This window comes from Apium graveolens, chromosome 8, assembly GCF_009905375.1.
Source record: "Apium graveolens cultivar Ventura chromosome 8, ASM990537v1, whole genome shotgun sequence".
Classification (NCBI taxonomy): Eukaryota; Viridiplantae; Streptophyta; class Magnoliopsida; order Apiales; family Apiaceae; genus Apium; species Apium graveolens.
The window spans coordinates 255,492,869-255,509,398 of NC_133654.1; the positions used below are offsets into that span (position 1 = coordinate 255,492,869).

Below are 16,530 nucleotides of genomic sequence, written 5' to 3' on the forward strand. Positions count from 1 at the left end.
TAAGGATACTGGTAAATCAGTAGATATTACTGATTACAGAGGTATGATTGGCTCTCTACTCTATCTAACTGCTAGTAGACCTGATATCATGTATGCTACCTGTCTTTGTGCAAGATTTCAAGCAGATCCAAGAGAACCTCACTTAACAGCTGTGAAAAGAATTTTCAAGTATCTTAAGGGAACAGTTGATTTGGGATTGTGGTATCCTAGAGAATCATATTTTAAACTAATAGGTTACTCAGATGCAGATTTTGCAGATTGCAAAATTGACAGGAAAAACACGAGTGGAAGCTGCCAATTTCTTGGAGGCAGATTGGTTTCTTGGTTCAGCAAGAAACAAAAGTCAATTTCCACATTAACTGCAGAAGCAGAGTATATTGCTGCAGGAAGCTGTTGTGCACAGATTCTTTGGATGAAGAATCAGTTACTGGATTATGGGTTAACATATTTCAAAATCCCTATTTACTGTGATAATCAAAGTGCTATTGCTATGACAGGTAATCCAGTTCAACACTCTATGACAAAGCACATCAGTATCAGGTACCACTTCATAAGGGAACATGTGGATGAAGGTACAGTGGAATTGCACTTTATTCCAACAGATCAACAACTAGCAGATATCTTCACAAAACCATTGTGTGAAGCCACTTTTATAAGATTGGTAAATGAACTTGGAATGGTTTCAGGTTCTTTCTCTAAATCTGCTTAGTTTTGCTCTGTTATATCAGACTTTATGATCAGTATTTACAGAATTTAATCTCTTTGTGTATTCTGTGCTTAATTGACAAATGTGTTTAAGTACTGACTGTTGTCTGATATATGGTTCTAAACTCTGATAAGTGATATGTCTGTTTAAGTAACTATTCAATCCTATGACAAAAACTGTGCTAGATGCTGACCCAGTAGTCTTCAATAAACAAGGGATCCCATGTAAGAAGTAATTATTTCTGTGGAAATCTATTGACACAAGCAAATTCTGATAATTGAGCTTAGATGAGTTTACTTTGTCTATCTTATTACTAAGTCACAAATTAGAATAATGCTACTCATCTGTTAAGTTCTGATACTAGTAAATCTGTTGAATGCACTAAGTGCTGATAAACATCACTTATCAAAAGAAAAAGCAAAAGGATCAAAGAATAAAATCATGTACTCCTTTGAGATCTAGAGTAAAAATATGGAAGGGACGACCCAAGTGCATTGCTGGTATTAAGTAAATATGCATTAGAAAAGCAAAATATTTTCTTGGTGACTTTTCACACTCTATGATTACTGGAGAAATACTCTGATAATAGCATAAATTCTGATAAGCAGTCGTGACTCACTTACACTGAGAAGCCACTGTGAAATGGAATTTAAAAAGATGCATAAAATTAGCACAAAATAGTTGAGGTGGACTCAAGCATGAACTCATTCAACAGTAGGTTTCAGAATAATGACAGCTCTTTAGCAAAGTTTTAGTTATGCCTTATTTCTAAGATGTACTGAAGTGAATCAGACATTACTCTGTATCTGACATTTAGCTTTATGCACACACTAATCACTCCATATGAATGATGAAAATTACTGTGGTGATCTATGTTATTTTAGATGAACAGTCATTGTGTCACATTGCACAAATTCTGAGGACAATTTCTGGATGCATGTTCTGATGATTAAGTTCTGAAGAATATAAATCAGAACTTATTTGCGGACTTACTAAGATAGGCATTCCTTTTTCGAGTTAAGAAATTATGTTCTGATGACCGTTAAGTTCTGATATAAGTCTAAGTTCTGATATTACAGTCTAATTCTTTACTTGACTTATCTGTGGATAAAATTTGATAACAGTCTCGGTTCAAACTAGAATATGTTGAAGTGGAAGATTAATAGTCACTATGGTTAGGGTTAGTGGTACTCGTACTTGAACAGTCAACTTTTACTTGCTTCTTGTGCGCATTAAACCATGTTTTCTCTTTCCAATGAATGTTTTTCTTTTTCCAAGTTTGGGGAGACGAGGTAGAATTAATTATACCTGTCAACATTAAATTTCTTTGCGTCTCCTGGCATTCTCTTGCCTATATAAGCAACCACTTCCCTTCAGCCTTCTCATCAAATCTTTTCTCACAAACTTACCTTCATACTTTTTCTTTCAAAAACACCATGGTCAGATACAACATGTTTTTGAACTACGAAACCTTCAATATGGAGCTAAGCTGTGCTGAGTGGCAGCAGGAATGGCACGTCACTGCCATTTCTGATGAGATATGGGACTCTGTCCCACAGGAGGTACTCACCCACCTCCTGTTCTTCTATATGGATTACCATCGCCATCTGGAGCGATTGGAGGAGGAAAGGCTGGAAGCTCTCTGCCAGCAAGAGCGAATCATTCAACTCGCCATTCTGTTTGTCGAGAGTAGGAAAAAGAAATGATTTATTTTCTTCTTCCTGTTTTTCTTCATCATCAGCCTTGCCCTGCTTCTTGAGCTAGGACTAAGGCTGTTGATGTTAGGTTTAGCAGCTTAGAGAAATCTTGTATAAATTCTGATGTAATTTCAATTTCATGAATGCATTCTCTTGATATATTAATGAAATTTGTTTTTGTTTCAAGATTTTATCTCTGAGATATTTTGTAAAGCATTGATAAATCCTGATAAATATTCATATTCTGATGACCATATAAATTCTGTTTTAATTTAAGTTCTGATTTTACTTTATCAGTACTTACTCATCTGATTTATTTTGGTCATTTTCACTTGATTTATTTTCAGAATATTAATATTGCAGTGAAAAATAATTAAATAAGTGGGAACAGTTTCAATTTTGAATTAAAACTATTTCACCTTGATTAATGGAATATTTGGGTAAGTGGAACGGTTTTTTCTTGAAAAACGGCAAGTGGGTAAGTAATGATTACTGTTTTCTCGAGCCCAGTAACTATCCGTTATTACTGCATGTCTGACAGGTGTCCAACGGTAACATTTTTTTTCAGAGTATAAGTAAGAGAGAGAGCGGATTTTTTTTATCTTTTATTTCCTTTCATACTTTTTCTCTACTTGCTTTTACTCTCTTTCTTCTTCTCACGTTGGTTTTTCATACAGACATTTTATCAAACACCTAACCGGCACTCTTAAATCTCAATTTTTCACATGGCACCTAAGGATTTAATCATTGATGGAGCTAAATTTGTTCCAAACAACTATGCTGCAATTCTTGCTCATGCTGATGCTCCATCTGAATTGCATTTTGTGCAAGATCTTCTTGCACACAGTGAGATTGGGTATGCATTGACCCAGCCTTCAGTCTTTTCGAGCCAACAAGTTCTGACATTTTGGCGGACTGGGCACTTTGATAATGGTGGTACACATGGCACTCCTAGTATTATTTTCGAAGTGGGTGATTCTTCATATGCAGTCACTCCTGGTACAATACGCAGGGCTCTACATCTCCCAGAAGGATGTACCTTTTCAATTCCAAAGGAATCAGCTCTTCAGGAGTTAATGGCCAATTTGGGGTATGAACAGAGTTTGGCAAAACTTGGGCAGTTGAAACGGGCTCATATCAGAAGAGAATGGAGCTTCTTCTTCGACTGCATCACTAAAGCTTTTGGGAACAAGTGTTCAAATTTTAATGTTCTTCCTATAATGAGTCAGCATATCGGGTATGCTATTATAAACCAAACTCATTTTGATTTTGCAACTGCTATAATTGGTTTTATTGGGGATAGGATGACAGAGGATAGGAATGTTGTGTACTTTGCTAGATTCTGTCAACTTATATATACTTTTTATACTGATGAACCTCACTTAGTCAGTTCCTCAACTCCACCTTTTAAGGTTGCAAAACGTTACTTTAATGACCTGATAAATGCTGACACTAAGAAATCAGTGGTTAGACCTTTACAGATTCCTCAATCTATAAAACAGATCTTAGTAAATGCTGATCCTGATACTTATAGATCTGTTTATTCTAATGTCCAACCAACAACAACCTCCCAAACACCACAATAACCATCAGCACCTACCACCCATTTTACTCAACCAACCCTCAGGCAATATATCAAATCCTATCTCTCCACTTCACAGACAGTTCAACCCTCAACCTCAGTACCTATTGTAAAGCCTTCATCTTCCAAGCCAAAGCGGACAAAGACTGTTCCTCAAATACCTCAAAAGAGAAGGAGGATTGCCTTGAGAGATGAATCTGATACTGAGGACCAGGTTCCTTCTTCAGAACCTGTTATTGCTGAAGCTGAGAAAGAGACTTCTCAGAAGGATTCTGGAATTGGGGGATCTAGGCTTCTCAAGAGGCTTAGAAGAATGACAGTTCCTGAAACTCCCAAGGAATCCAAATCTACAAAGAGATACAAGAAACAGAGGGCAAATAGGCCAGTTTCAGATGATGAAGAGGAAGCAGCTAAGGAAGGGGATCAGGAATCTCTGGTCTCACAAGCAAAGGAATTTGCTAAAGTCACTTCTTCTCCATCAACTCCATCTCAGGAAGCTGTTTCTGAAAAGGCCAACACACCATCTGTATCTCCTGTTGATCCAGGCACAAGTGCTGATATTGATGTTCAAAACTTGGTTGTGCCTGAAGTAATTCTCTTAGAAGCTCCAACATCAACTAATCCTTCACAAACACCTGTTACTGATGTTGTTCAAACTCCAGAGCTATCTACTACACCTTCTCTGCATCTAGATGGTGATGATCACAATTTAGGTGAGCATCAGGATATGGCTGTTGATCAGAACTTAGAACCAGATCAGCAATTAGAGGATGCTGAAGCCTCCATTGCTACTCATACTGTTGTTTTATCAGAAGATACTGATTCTGTAAGTTCTGATGCTGCAAATGCTGGAGATACTGGTGATGCTGCTCCAAATGCAGATGCTGATGTAGCAGGTCCTTCAGGACATGCTCCTCAACAAACTATTCTTAAATCTGAACTTGTTAAGAAGTTTGTTACCAGAGAAGCACCAGTGCCTTGGAGTGAAACTCCTGCAGGACAGGAGTGGACTAAGGAATGGAACTCAGTTTCCTGTGTTCCAACTGAGAAGCATCTTGCTGAGCACTTGACTAAAGCTGATGAAATGTTAAATTCTGATGATTTCAAAACCCAGCGTAGAGTCACTGCATTGAGTACTAAACATCTACAAGGTCTTCATTCAACTACTCATGCAGAGCTACACAAGATTCAGGAAGAATTTATCAAACAGGAACAAGTTCAAAAGATTGATAAGAAAAAGTTCTTCCAACCTACCTTTGACAGGATTGCTTATATTGAGAAGACTCAAGAGAAACAACAAGCTCAGATTAATGATATTCTGACAAATCAAGCTTCTCAGCAATCTCAACTTACTGAAATCCAAGCCTCAGTGGAATTGCTTGTCTCTCTTCTACTACCTGCTGATGCCAAAAAGGGGGAGAAAGTAATTAAGTCCAAATGCAAGACTGACAAGACACTGAAAGGGAAGGATGATGATCAAGGAAACTCTGGAACGGGTAGAGGTCATAGTCAAGGTAGAGGATTCACATCAAGAAAAGCTGAAATCACAAGTCACAGGACAAGTTCTGATACTGGAAAAAGAATTAGTTCTGCTACTGGTAAAAGAATAAGTTCTGATGAACTTTTAGATCTTGATGAAGAAATGTCAAGACAGTTATTTCTTCAGGAAAATCCAGGAATGGACTTGGAGAGTTTAATGGAAGAAGAAGCCAGACTTAAATCAGAGAAAGTCACATCTAAATCTGAAGCTTCTGGTAAAAAGCCACTTCCAAAACTCAAAGGCATTGTGATCAAAGAAAGGACACATACTGAAGCAACATTGGCTAAATCACAACCGCAGATAGATCCAAGATCCAAGGGTAAAGAAAAGGTTGGTGAACCTATCAAGATTTATGTGCCTCCTGAGGATGAAGAAATTACTGATGAAAAGGATGATCTTGCTCTGACTTCAAGAAAAGTTTTTAAGACAACCTCTGACATGACTCAAGTTGTTCAGAGTCAAGAGACAGTAAGTTCTGATATTTCGAAGAAGCAAGTAACCTCTGACATAGCTCAAGTTAACTTGATATCAGAAGATAGACCAAAGACACTCCTACCAGGATTCACTAAAGCAAAACAGACTCAACCTTTGAAGACTACTGCAAGTGGTTTTGAAGCTAGAGTAGTTACTAATAAGGAAGCAAGAGATAAAACTGGATTGGGAAGTGCTGATGAAAGGAGAATACAGAACACTACCAATGATCCAACTTCCTTGAGTGAACCAGGTATTGGAGCAACTCCTGAGAGATTGAATCAACTGGAATCTGTACAAATGGTTTACCATACCTACTTGAAAGAACACATCTTGTTGTACTTCATGACAGATGGTAGGGTTTATCATATAAGGCAAAATGCCATTCTATTGAAGTATTTTGAAGAATTGGAGCATGTACTATTCTTACTTCAAGTGGATGACAGATTGACAGGAACTCCTGCAAACTATTTGAAGGATCAGATTCAGAGACAGAAAAGGCTTTATTCTGTTAAGTCTGACAGCACATATGTTCCAAAGTACAGAGATCACAAGGGTGATATAGTTGAAATGAAGCCCAATTCTGCTCAAATTATAACTACCTTTCTAGGTTACAGGGTTGTGGAATTCAATCTTGAGTCTGATAAAGCTTATTTGATCAGACTGGATCAGGATATAAGAAAAGCAAAGATTAATGATCTCAGGGCTGCAATCTTTCAAATTGGTGAAGATACTGCAGAGCTTAAAGATGCTAAAAAGAGGATGATTGATGAACTTAGATATGCTGAGAGATGTTTGTTGAAGAACTATCTCTATTCAACTCCTGACATCAGAGAGATCAGAAGATGAAGCCAAGTCGAAGAACTACAACTGCTTAAATTCTGATATTTGTACAAACTGAAGTTGTTATCAGAAGTTAAATATCGGTAAAGCTTTAAGGACTGTAAGTTGTAGTTACCTAGTCTAATTCTCATGCATTTGTACTTAATGTTTTTGACATCATCAAATATCTGTTAAACTTGTATATTATGCTAATTTACAAGTTGGGGGAGATTGTTAGATATATTTGATAATGTCATGGCTAATATGATTTATGTTTAGTTTTCAGATCTTACTTAACAGGACAAATCAGTACTTATACTGGAAGTCAAGACTTAAGGATATCAGTACTTATATTATCAGGAGATAATCATCAGAAGTTGGATATCAGAACTTAAGTGCTGAAGGGACGATCAGATAAGGACAGTAGATGATTAAAGGAAAGAAGATCGAGATAAACATAAGAAGAGATATGCATGAAGAAGGAGTTCCGTGAAGAATGGAATACTTGGAAGAAAAGATATCTGATTGATATATTTTAGGAAGCGGAATTATATTCCATATCAATTAGCGATTATCTTGTAACTGTGTAGTATATAAACACAGACATAGGGTTTACACTATAAGTGTTATCATATTCGAGAAGATTATTCATTGTAACCCTAGCAGCTCTCGTGATATTTGTTCATCACTGAGAGGTAACAGTTCCATACTGTAACAGAGTTTATTGTTTCAATAAAGTTTGTTTTCTGTTACTTAAGATTTTAAAGTTCGATTTGATTGTATTTTACACTGTATTTACCCCCTCTACAGTATGTGTGACCTAACAAAGTCGTTACAGATTTTATCTTGTTTAGCAAGCATGACATGGGTGTCGTATCTAATACATACATCTTTAATATAATTAAGCATGCATCTAAATAAACTACTCTACACATACATTCATCATATGTGCATATATATGTAAAGTGCAATAAATAAACGTGGTTGGTTATGGCTTCATCCTATGTGATCTTTATCAAGCTAATGACAAAGATCTAGGTCAATCTAAGGTGGAAAATAAATACAGGCTAACTATTGCATGTCTTCTTTCTTGTATTGCTTCCTTGGATGGCCTGCATATGGGATTACCCTTGATCTTCAAATCTTAATCTCTTCATGTACATTATAAGAATGAAATATTAAACTAATCTAATAAACTTACAAGAAGAACTCGAGTTACATTCGAGATTTAATAATTACAAGATTAAACGACATACAAGCCGTATTTGAAAAACCAAAATCATTAACATAAGGTCATAAGCTATAACCATCCATCATGCTCAATTAACACAAAAGAACATGTTAAAATACATAATCTGATCTTAACATATCATACCCATCATTATTCTAATCATAAAAACCAAATATTGAAAAAATCAGAAAATTCGAAATTAATTTTGATAACATTAAATCGCAGGTTACAGGGCCTAAACAACGTCAAACGTCTTACAAATCAGTCACCAGACACCAGACACAGATTTCAGTATATATACAGATTATATAATCATCATATGATTATACAACTCTCATGAATATCATATATTCAAAACATATATATACATACACATATATAAACATAACAACATGTAAAATATAAAAAATCGCATACATAACAGTCATGAAATATTGTATACATGTTATCATCTAAAAGCAGTAAACACATAAACAAATTAAACATTTTTTGCAAGTAGCTCTGATGCCATTGTTGGATTTCAAGCACATAAACGCAACGGAAACAATAATTAAAAACGTAAAAAAATCAGAATTTTTCGAAACCCACCGCAGGATCCATGCGAAAAATATATATTTAATTCGTAGATCAGATTATTTACCTTAAGAAACTTTACCAATTGGTTGACTAATGGAGATCCAAAGCTTGTTCAATCACCACGCATCCCGCTCTCGTGATCTACGCTCTATCGGTATCCACACGAATGCTTGAACTTAAGGATTGAATGTGTACTAGCACAAACTCGTTTCTTCTTGCTCTCTCCATCTTCTCCCTTGGTGGCTAGGTTTTTTTTAGTAAAAGCCTTTTTCACACACAATCAGCCACAAAGAGATATTATATAGAGAGTACAATAAGAATTATAACTCTTAACTAATTAGGAGTTATTATTAATTCGAAATTTCTATTTGTATAATAATTAAGTCACACTTAATTATTTAACAAATGAATTTCATAATTAATATTAGTAAATTCGAATATCAATATTTATCTAATTAATTAAGTCATACTTAATTAATATTATAAATAATTCGAATTACTTTAATATAATTTAAATCCAATTTAAATTAAATAATCCTTCAAGCATTCTTAGTGTGTAACCCTATAGATTATTATTACATTGGCAACGAATTTTATATCTAATTTAAAATCGTAAACAGTGAGCGACATCTAGTAATACATCATTAATACCCAAGTAATAATAATTAAATCGGTGATCGATTAAACCTTTCGTGAATAATGTACAATGTAATATAATCCCTTTAACTACATATTATAGATTAAACTAGAGGCATATTATGTGTCATCCTCATCAATGTTTAATCAAGGTTTCCTTGATCAATGAGGAGACTATCATATCAAATCAATATTTGAGCGTGGCCATGCATTTCATACTCTAACTCACACAAGAGGCCCATAATATCACTCCTAAAATAGGAGGGTTAAATCCCATCTAGATCATTCATAATATACCCAATGTCCACTTTTATCATTACCCGGTCAAGGATAACTTTTAATTGAATCAATGTATATTAATTCTCGTATAGAAATATAACGACTTCAGGTCTAAGGACCATTACATCATTATCATTTTGAGAATTACTTATGACACGACAAACATGTAGAATCTCACATTGGGTCTGTCCAGCACCATATACATATACATCTGCCTGTGTTTTTGACTTTGATATCATCAATACCTATGATCAATGAGATGTGATCATCAGTCAACAAATATACCAGTTTTAATGCATTATTATTGTCCCTTAATAATAATACTCAACTAGGGACCTTTAGGAATATTGATACTATTTTCATAATCTCATTTTCACGTACTTAGAGATATAGAATTGCATATCATATTCCAAGGATATTTATTAATCTAACATTTATATCGCGGTAAATTAATAATTAATAAATTATAAAGGTAATAATCTATAGAACATAAACATTAATAATCCAAATGTCTTAAACTAAAACATTATAATGTTTCTCTAGGGCACAAACACTAACAGGAATCTGGAGCACAATCAGTTATGGTGATTGCGTGGATTTATACCGATGGTAATATATGACAAACTCAATTAGAGGGTTACGTATATGATAAACCGGTTTCTAAGCAAGCAAGTCTCGACTCTAGTATGAATTTTAATAATTTGTGCGACGTATTATTTTTGAAATTGAAAATTGATAGGAGTTTGTATAATTTTAAGTTGTGTTATCGATGGAAAAATGTCAATGATATGAAATTTGATATTATTCCGGTTGATGATGATGACGATGATGATGTTGAGATGATGTTTGGAATTATTATTTCGAATGGACCTCCTTTCTTTGTTGAAATTTATTTACAAAAAAATTTCAACTTGTGCATTGATTGAAACAAGTTTGAGAGTTGTTGAAACTAGTTCGAGAGTTTTCGAGAGGAGTGGGAGTAGGGGTTTTGATTGTCAAACTATGAGTACTATCTATATTGGTGGTGATACGGTTAGTAGTAGAAGATTGGATGCGTATGATGTTGTTGAGTCGGCTTTGAATACACGGGAGGAGACATTGGAGCCAATGGAGTTGAGGGATGGGATGATATTTGACTAAAAAAAAGTGTTGATGCATACGGTTAGAGATTTTCATATCCGGAATCATCAAGAGATTAAGGTGGTTAGATCAAGTGATGTGTATTGGATTGTGGTTTATAAGAATAAGGATAGTGGTTGTGAATGGAGTTTAAAAGCTAAGTTGCAAAACTCACTTGGAAAATTTCAAATTATGGAAACTTCGGGACCACACACATGTTTGCGCACCACCGTTACTCAAGACCATCCTAATTTGACATCTTATGATATTCTTGAACTAGTTAAGGATCAAATCGTAGTCGATCCCACGGTTGAGGAAAAAATGTTGATGGCCACGGTGAAAAGTATTTTTAGTTACCAACCCGGAAGAAAGAAAATTAGAGATGCGAAAAAGCTAGCAATGGATGAAAAATATGGATCTTGGGAAGGATCATATGAAGACCTCCCTTTTTTGATGGAAGCGTTGCAATGTTTTAATGTGGGAACCAAGGTTGATTGCGTTTTTAAGGAGGATGAGATGGAAGATCGTGGGAGCTTAGAGGTATTCTATCTTTTTATACTAGTATCAGATATATTTTTAAACGATTTTCCATATTTATGTAATGTTTTGTAGTTAACGAATATATTTTGTCTTTATTTGGAACATGAAGTGACATTCAAGATACTATTCTGGGCTTTCAAACCATGCATTGATAGATTTGAGCATTGTATGCCTGTCATACATATAGACGGGACTCACCAATACGGTCCATATCCGGGTGTACTATTGAGTGTTGTGGCAGTGGATGGGTTTAGTCATATTCTTCCACTTGCATTTGCTATTGTCGAATCCAAGAATGTTTCTAGTTGGGGGTGGTTCATGGATAGATTGAGGAGGTTTGTGGCAGGTAAGAGACATGAGATTTGTGTCATTTATGATAGACATGCTGGTATTATTGCTGCTATGCAACAGATAGGATGGTGCGAGCCCCTTAACCATCATAGGTTTTGCATTAGACATTTGGCTGCAAATTTTTGTACTGCACATAGGAGAAAGGGCTTGAAAAATAGGTTAGTTGAGTTGGCTTCTCAGGTGCAAGAGAAGAAGTTTGAATTTTTATGGGAACAATTGTTGATTGTGGAGCCTAGGACGACAGAATGGTTTGAGGATAAACCATTAAGTAAATGGTCTTTAGCATATGATGAGGGAAACGTTATGGCATGATGTCCCCCAACCATGCGGAAAGTTGGAACAACGCGATCCTTGATGCTAGAAAACTCTATATTAGTTCATTGGTTAGAGCATTATTTCTGAAGACAATTGAGTATTTTGATGAAAGGCGTTTGGAAATTGCAACCGATATATCTAAAGGTCGATTGTTTACTAATCATGCGAGCAAGAGGTTGAGTCAGTCCATTGTGCGTGCTAGGGGTCATAGTATTAAAGTTTATGATCGAAATTCTTTGTTGTTTGAAGTAGTCACTAGGAAAGTTGACCAAAATGGGGGGGGGGAATAAACATACCGTTAGGATTACCGAGTACTTGTGTTCTTGTGGGAAATGACAAACGTATCGTATTCCTTGTTCTCATGTTATAGCATGTTGCACGCATTTAAAATTGAGTCATGAATCGTTGGTTGACGAAATCTATAGGTTAGAGAATGTATCAATGGTTTACAATGGTGTTTTCGAACCCATTCCGAGCAAAAGAGATTCTCGTTGGCCGACGGGTAGGGCTGTCAAAAAAATTCAAAAAATCCGATATTCGTCCGAAAAATCCGCATTCGTATCCGAAATAAAGCGGATATTATCCGTATCCGAAATAAAGCGGATATTATCCGTATTCGAATCCGACGATTGCGGATACGGATACAGATATAGACATATTCGTATTCGATAATATCCGTATCCGAATAAATATATTTTATATTTAAATATTTAAATAATTTAAAAATATATTATATTAAATTTATAGTGTGTTTATGTGTTATATATACATATATATTATGTTTATAAAATTTTATAGACATATTGGAAAAAATCATTTGAGTTCAACAATTTAAGGATAACTATTATATTGAAAAGATAAATAAAATTAATTTTTTCAAAAATTAAAATATGATTAAATCACTTTATCTCTTATTTTAATTTTTTAAAATGAATTTTTAATTTTTACATTTTTTAATAATTTTCCATTTTTTTTAATTTTTAATATTAAATAAAAAATCTGATTGAAAATCGGATTCGGATACGGATATCCGGATAATATCCGTCGGATCCGGATTCAGATGTTATTCTTTATATATTTCCGGATTCGGATACGGATATGGATTTTCGGATTCGAATCCGGATACGGATATAGGCAGATCCGTATCCGAATTATCCATTTGACAGCCCTACCGACGGGTATTAACTTTCCAATCGTGATCCATGATAAAGATTTTGAGAAAAAGAAAGGAAGAAGGAAGTCGACAAGATATCAAAATGCGATGGATTTTGTGGAAAAAATGTGTTGTATTAGTGATTTGTTTAGGAATAATGTTTCCAAAAAAATGTATTGAATTTGAAATTTTTTATTAATTATTTTAATGTATTTGTGTGTTATGTTATTGTCAATTTAATTATATGGTTTAATTCCTAAAAAAATGAGTTGTTTTATAATGTTTTGATGTATTTTAGTAAAAAATTTAAAAAATTCCAAGTAGATGGTGAAAAGAACAGAGGCTACTGAAGTTCAGCAGGCAAAACAGAACTTTAAATAACGTTTAGCCTCAAACGACACATCGTGTTTCGTTCTGTGTCTAAAATATTCGATAAAAATGTTTCTTCAATTCCCGTTTTACATTATTATTTTTTTTTTTAAAAAGAAAAACGTTTATAATCGATCGTTTAAACGCTTTTTAAACCGCGTTTAACTTTTTAAAATACAAGAAAATGATATTTTAACCTTCGTTTTAGTCTAAGTATTCCAATTATGTTTTCTCTTTTATTTTATTAATATCATCAGCATAACGGTGTATTAAGTTCCGTTTAACGTATTGATAATTTTTTTAAAAACACAAAACGGTGTCGATACCACGTTTTACTTCCTTTCTTGTAAGCCTAATGGTTCAAGAAGTTTCATTTTACTTTTTTTTTTTAAAAAATTCAAAACGGTAGACGAACTTCTGTTATGAAAGTGACAGATAAAGCCTTATTTTTCAGAAATGACAATTTGGACCATTTTTTTTACCTTAAAGTGACATATAAGGCCACCACCCTTTTTTCATTGGATGTTCAAAGAAAGAAAAAGCCAACCCAAACTTCAAGCTTTCTATAATGTTGAACCGTATATAACTTCAACAACTATAATTATATCGATTGCTGCTAGTTGTTGCAACAATATGTGATTAAGTTTGAATTTCAACAAATATAATCGTATCGATTGCTAAAATTATATTGATATAATTATAATTATAAGCTTCTAACAACTATAATCATATCAATTGCGCCATATAAATTTCTAACATTTATGATAAATATCGATTGCTGCCGGTTCTTACAACAGATATGCGATTAACTTCAAGTTTCTTCTAAGTTGTATCAGCTGGTGTTCTTTTTTACTTTCATTTTTAAAGTTTTCGTAGAAGCGTACGAAACAGAACCTAATGCTCTTTATTTTGGCTGGCATGCTGTCTGATCTTTATATTTGTATTTCTTTAGTTAAATTTGCCCTAATATAATACACGTTTATGTTTACTTTCGGAGAGAATGATACCTAAAGCCATGTATATTTCTGAAATGCATACCAAGAAATGATCTGCAAAAAGAAATTACACAGTGGAAGAACCACACAAAAGACCAGTCAGGTCTACTTTCTTCACCAGAAAATTAAAGAACAACTACCGAAAAAATAAATTAATACCTAGCTAGGCAAAATAAAATTAAACAAGAAATGGAGTATTAACTTACTAATTCTTTTGGTTTTATTTCCGCAATTCATTCAGTTTTTGTCTGAATTCTTTTCAATTTACATACATTTTTATAAAGTCAAGACTCGAGAATTTAACGGGAAAAGTCCAAGACTCGATAGGTCTAAAGGATAGGGATGGACCATTCAACATAACATCAAAGCAGTTGAAGTTTATGTAGGCTTTTTCTTTCTCTGAACATCCTAGGAAAAAAGATGGAGTCGACTTCACAAACATTCAAAACACAAGAATTAGATATACCTCTTCACGCATTTGGGTTCGAGTATCAAGAATTGTCGCCCGAAAAAGTCACCGGACGCCTTCATGTCACGCAAATATGTTGCCAGGCACGCCCTTTAACTTGTCTTTAATATGCAGTTCAGCTACATCCTTGGTTTCTCATTTGGGCTAACTTTTTTGTTTTGTTTTGTTTCTGATCAGCCATTTAAGGTGTTACATGGCGGAGTATTGGCAGTGATATCCGAGTCATTAGCAAGTGTCGGAGCCTACATGGCATCTGGTTTGATAAGGGTTGCTGGAATTCAACTCGATATCAACCATCTCCGACGTGCTGATCTCGGTGATCTTGTCTTTGCTCAGGCCACCCCTGTTTCTGTCGGGAAAAAAATTCAGGTACTTATTTAATTTGCACTGACAATATAATTCCCCCTCCCCCTGCGCGATTAAGGTGGAACCATGTAGAACACAAATGTTATTAAGGCGTGGTATGCTTAGGTTCAAACTCGTGAACTGCAGATAGCAAGTAGACAGTTGACTATCGCAGCATATGCATACTTCATGATCCATCTTTGTATTTGATCAATTCTTTAGTAATTATCTTTCAATTATTTGAACTGGGAGCAAATTTAGAAAGATAAGATAAGTGTTCTTTCTCCTGATATCGGATAAACAGATAAACCAAGTTGTACTTTCAGTGCTTAATATATTTGAATCTAGAACATGACATGACAACTACCAGCGTCCAGTTCTTAAAATTTGCCACATGCTTATTCCTAGTTGCATTTGATCCTGCTAATAAAGGTCAATAACAACGCAAGCTCTCTGTTTGACATTCTTGAGCAGGTGTGGGAGGTGAAACTCTGGAAGCTGGACGATCCCTCGGATTCTGAGAGCAAATCAACAATATCGTTATCACGTGTTACTCTTATATCAAACTTGCCTGTGCCGGAACATTCCAGGGATGTTGGTAAAAACCTAGCGAAGCTTGCAAAACTATGAACCTGTCAATTCTCTAATCCTGCACAATACCTACTCTAAGCGTTGCAAATTATTATTTCATGATTCAGTATATACCAAGTGTACTTATTTAACACAGTTAGAATGCTTCGTCACTATACAACAGCTCTGCATTTCAGTTTTTCACAGATGTGTGTGGTTATTATACGCGTAACCTGTTGGCTGTTGCAAAGACAATTTGATGAACATTTTTCGCACCAAAGTGTAAGTGTAGAACAGATTGTTAGCCAATGTAACCTAAATTTGTTGAATAAAGTTGATGTCCAAAATGCGAGCCGCAGAGACCAGAGAGTGTGTTATGTGATCTTTTGAGTTACAGTTTCTATTCAGTGATCCAGGTGAAAATAAATCATGGATTGAGTACCACTATAAATGAAAGAATTTGCAAACAAAGTGCAATGTGATTTGATGGCACCCACGTGGATCTTTACAAGGAATTGTTTTAGCAATGGTTGGCTAGATATTTTGGAAAGTTACCTTCTAAATAATTTTAAAATTTATTATTTTTTTCTAATTTTTCATTTTTAGGTACTTTTTAAAATATTAAATGTTTAATAAAATTTTAAAAATTATGTATATAAATGTACAAGATAATCGAATAATAAATGTCGGGTATTTAAATAACAGATTCCATTTTACGAAAATCATATTCCGCATTTCTGCCTAATATGCAATCTATATATTTA

The 16,530-nt window shown here is 34.5% G+C and overlaps 2 protein-coding genes across 2 annotated transcripts; both read left to right on the forward strand.

Annotated features, from left to right (window-relative positions):
- The first annotated feature begins 10,851 nt into the window (after window positions 1-10,851).
- On the forward strand, window positions 10,852-11,862 carry LOC141680676 (uncharacterized). Its single transcript, XM_074486838.1, has 2 exons — window positions 10,852-11,199; window positions 11,272-11,862. Exons 1-2 carry the CDS (start codon window positions 10,852-10,854, stop codon window positions 11,860-11,862), a joined length of 939 nt encoding a protein of 312 aa, XP_074342939.1.
- A 2,845-nt stretch (window positions 11,863-14,707) lies between these two features.
- On the forward strand, window positions 14,708-16,131 carry LOC141678009 (1,4-dihydroxy-2-naphthoyl-CoA thioesterase 1-like). The gene is made up of 3 exons (XM_074484188.1): window positions 14,708-14,934; window positions 15,029-15,220; window positions 15,671-16,131. The coding sequence occupies exons 1-3, from the start codon at window positions 14,803-14,805 to the stop codon at window positions 15,824-15,826; spliced, it is 480 nt and encodes a 159-aa protein (XP_074340289.1). The 5' UTR covers window positions 14,708-14,802; the 3' UTR covers window positions 15,827-16,131.
- The last annotated feature ends 399 nt before the right edge of the window (window positions 16,132-16,530 follow it).

Coding starts and splice junctions, on each gene's coding strand:
- LOC141680676 (XM_074486838.1), top strand. CDS start 10,852: ATGGAAACTTCGGGACCACACACATGTTTGCGCACCACCGTTACTCAA. Junction 11,200..11,271: donor AAGATCGTGGGAGCTTAGAG/GTATTCTATCTT, acceptor AATGTTTTGTAG/TTAACGAATATATTTTGTCT.
- LOC141678009 (XM_074484188.1), top strand. CDS start 14,803: ATGGAGTCGACTTCACAAACATTCAAAACACAAGAATTAGATATACCT. Junction 14,935..15,028: donor TCACGCAAATATGTTGCCAG/GCACGCCCTTTA, acceptor GTTTCTGATCAG/CCATTTAAGGTGTTACATGG. Junction 15,221..15,670: donor CTGTCGGGAAAAAAATTCAG/GTACTTATTTAA, acceptor ATTCTTGAGCAG/GTGTGGGAGGTGAAACTCTG.